The following is a 1,391-nucleotide window of genomic DNA, read 5'->3' as shown; positions in this document are numbered from 1 at the left end:
AACTTTGCAGGTGGGCTGTCTCGGTTTTTTAGGTCGATATCCAACTTAATTGGATTTCGTGCATATGCTCCTAACCCTGTTAGGGCCGCGATCATTTCATCATATTCCTGAATTTTCGATTCGTCATGATTTGCAAGTATTGACTCACGAGGCTCATTCTTGCGCAACAGATGGCTCACACTTGCCACCGCCTCATCTATAACATCTTCAGTAGACACTACATGGATATCACTTGGTTGTTTCATGGATTTTCAGATGTTGAAAGTTACCTCATCATCATTCACACGGAATTTCAACTTGCCGCTTTCAACATCCACTAATGCTCTGCCGGTTGCTAAGAATGGCCTTCCCAAAATAATGGGGATCTCAACATCAATGTCACAGTCTAAAATCACAAAGTCAGCTGGAAATATTAACCGATCTACTTTGACCAAGATATCATGAGGATTCCCATAGGATGCTTGATCGATCGATCTGCCATAAGAAGTCTCATAGTAGTTGCCTTTGGTTCTCCCAATCCAAGTTGCTTGTATATGGCATATGGCATCAGGTTGATGCTTTCTCCTAGGTCACAATTGGAGCATTCCAATAGTACACGGGATGGTGAAAGCACCGGGGTCTTTTCTTTTAGTGATTAACTCCTTTTTCATGATCGCACTGCAACTATGAGGCACTTCAATCGTTTCATAATCCAAGATCCTCTTCTTGGTGACTAGCTCTTTCATGAATTTAGCATACACTGGCATCTCCAGCAATGCTTCCACCAAAGAAAGGTTGATGGACAACTTCTTGAACACAGATAAGAATTTTTTAAACTTCTCTTCTTCATTCTTCTCTTTCAAACGCTGGGGAAAAGGTGGAGGTATTTTGGGTAAGGGTTGTATTATTTTTGGAGTTTCATTATGCTGATTCATTCCTTCTTGTGCTTTCTTGCCGAGGTTTTGATGATCGGTAATTTCTGCTTCTTCCCTACCATGATTTTCCTCACGTTCTTCTCCTTCATTACCTATCGTTACTTTCCTGCTACGGGTAATTACAGCCAACTCTCCTTCCTCATTTTCCTTTGGCATCTTGGTTGTTAGTTGGGCTGATAGGAGATTCAATTGACCTTCCAGCATCTTGATGGCATTAGCAAGATAGTTCACTTTACTATTTAGCGAATAAAAATCATCTCTCATTCCTTTTAGCAAATCATTAGAGCCTTCAACTTTCTCAAGAATTCATGTCAGTAGATCATTCACCTAGGGCTGTTGTCACTCCCCCTTGATGTCGGGCTGTCACTCAATTGAGTTTGGTATTCTTCATGATCGTTATGCTTAGTCCACTCTTGGAAATATCGCTTAGGTCCGTCACCTCTAGGGTGGTTCCAACCTTGATTTCCAACCCGCGGT

At 41.6% G+C, this 1,391-nt stretch overlaps 1 protein-coding gene across 1 annotated transcript; it reads right to left on the bottom strand.

Moving 5' to 3' along the window:
• Nucleotides 1–251: 251 nt before the first annotated feature.
• Nucleotides 252–1,178, bottom strand: LOC107060228 (uncharacterized). The gene is made up of 2 exons (XM_015307825.1): nt 739–1,178; nt 252–564 (listed from the first exon to the last, which is right to left on the bottom strand). Exons 1-2 carry the CDS (start codon nt 1,176–1,178, stop codon nt 252–254), a joined length of 753 nt encoding a protein of 250 aa, XP_015163311.1.
• Between the last annotated feature and the right edge of the window lie 213 nt (nt 1,179–1,391).

Source organism: Solanum tuberosum, unplaced genomic scaffold (assembly GCF_000226075.1).
Source record: "Solanum tuberosum cultivar DM 1-3 516 R44 unplaced genomic scaffold, SolTub_3.0 scf00061, whole genome shotgun sequence".
Classification (NCBI taxonomy): Eukaryota; Viridiplantae; Streptophyta; class Magnoliopsida; order Solanales; family Solanaceae; genus Solanum; species Solanum tuberosum.
The sequence above is the reverse complement of the archived record's forward strand: the minus strand, read 5'-3'. Positions and strand labels throughout refer to the sequence as shown.

Coding starts and splice junctions, on each gene's coding strand:
- LOC107060228 (XM_015307825.1), bottom strand. CDS start 1,178: ATGAGAGATGATTTTTATTCGCTAAATAGTAAAGTGAACTATCTTGCT. Junction 565..738: donor GCATTGCTGGAGATGCCAGT/GTATGCTAAATT, acceptor ATTGTGACCTAG/GAGAAAGCATCAACCTGATG.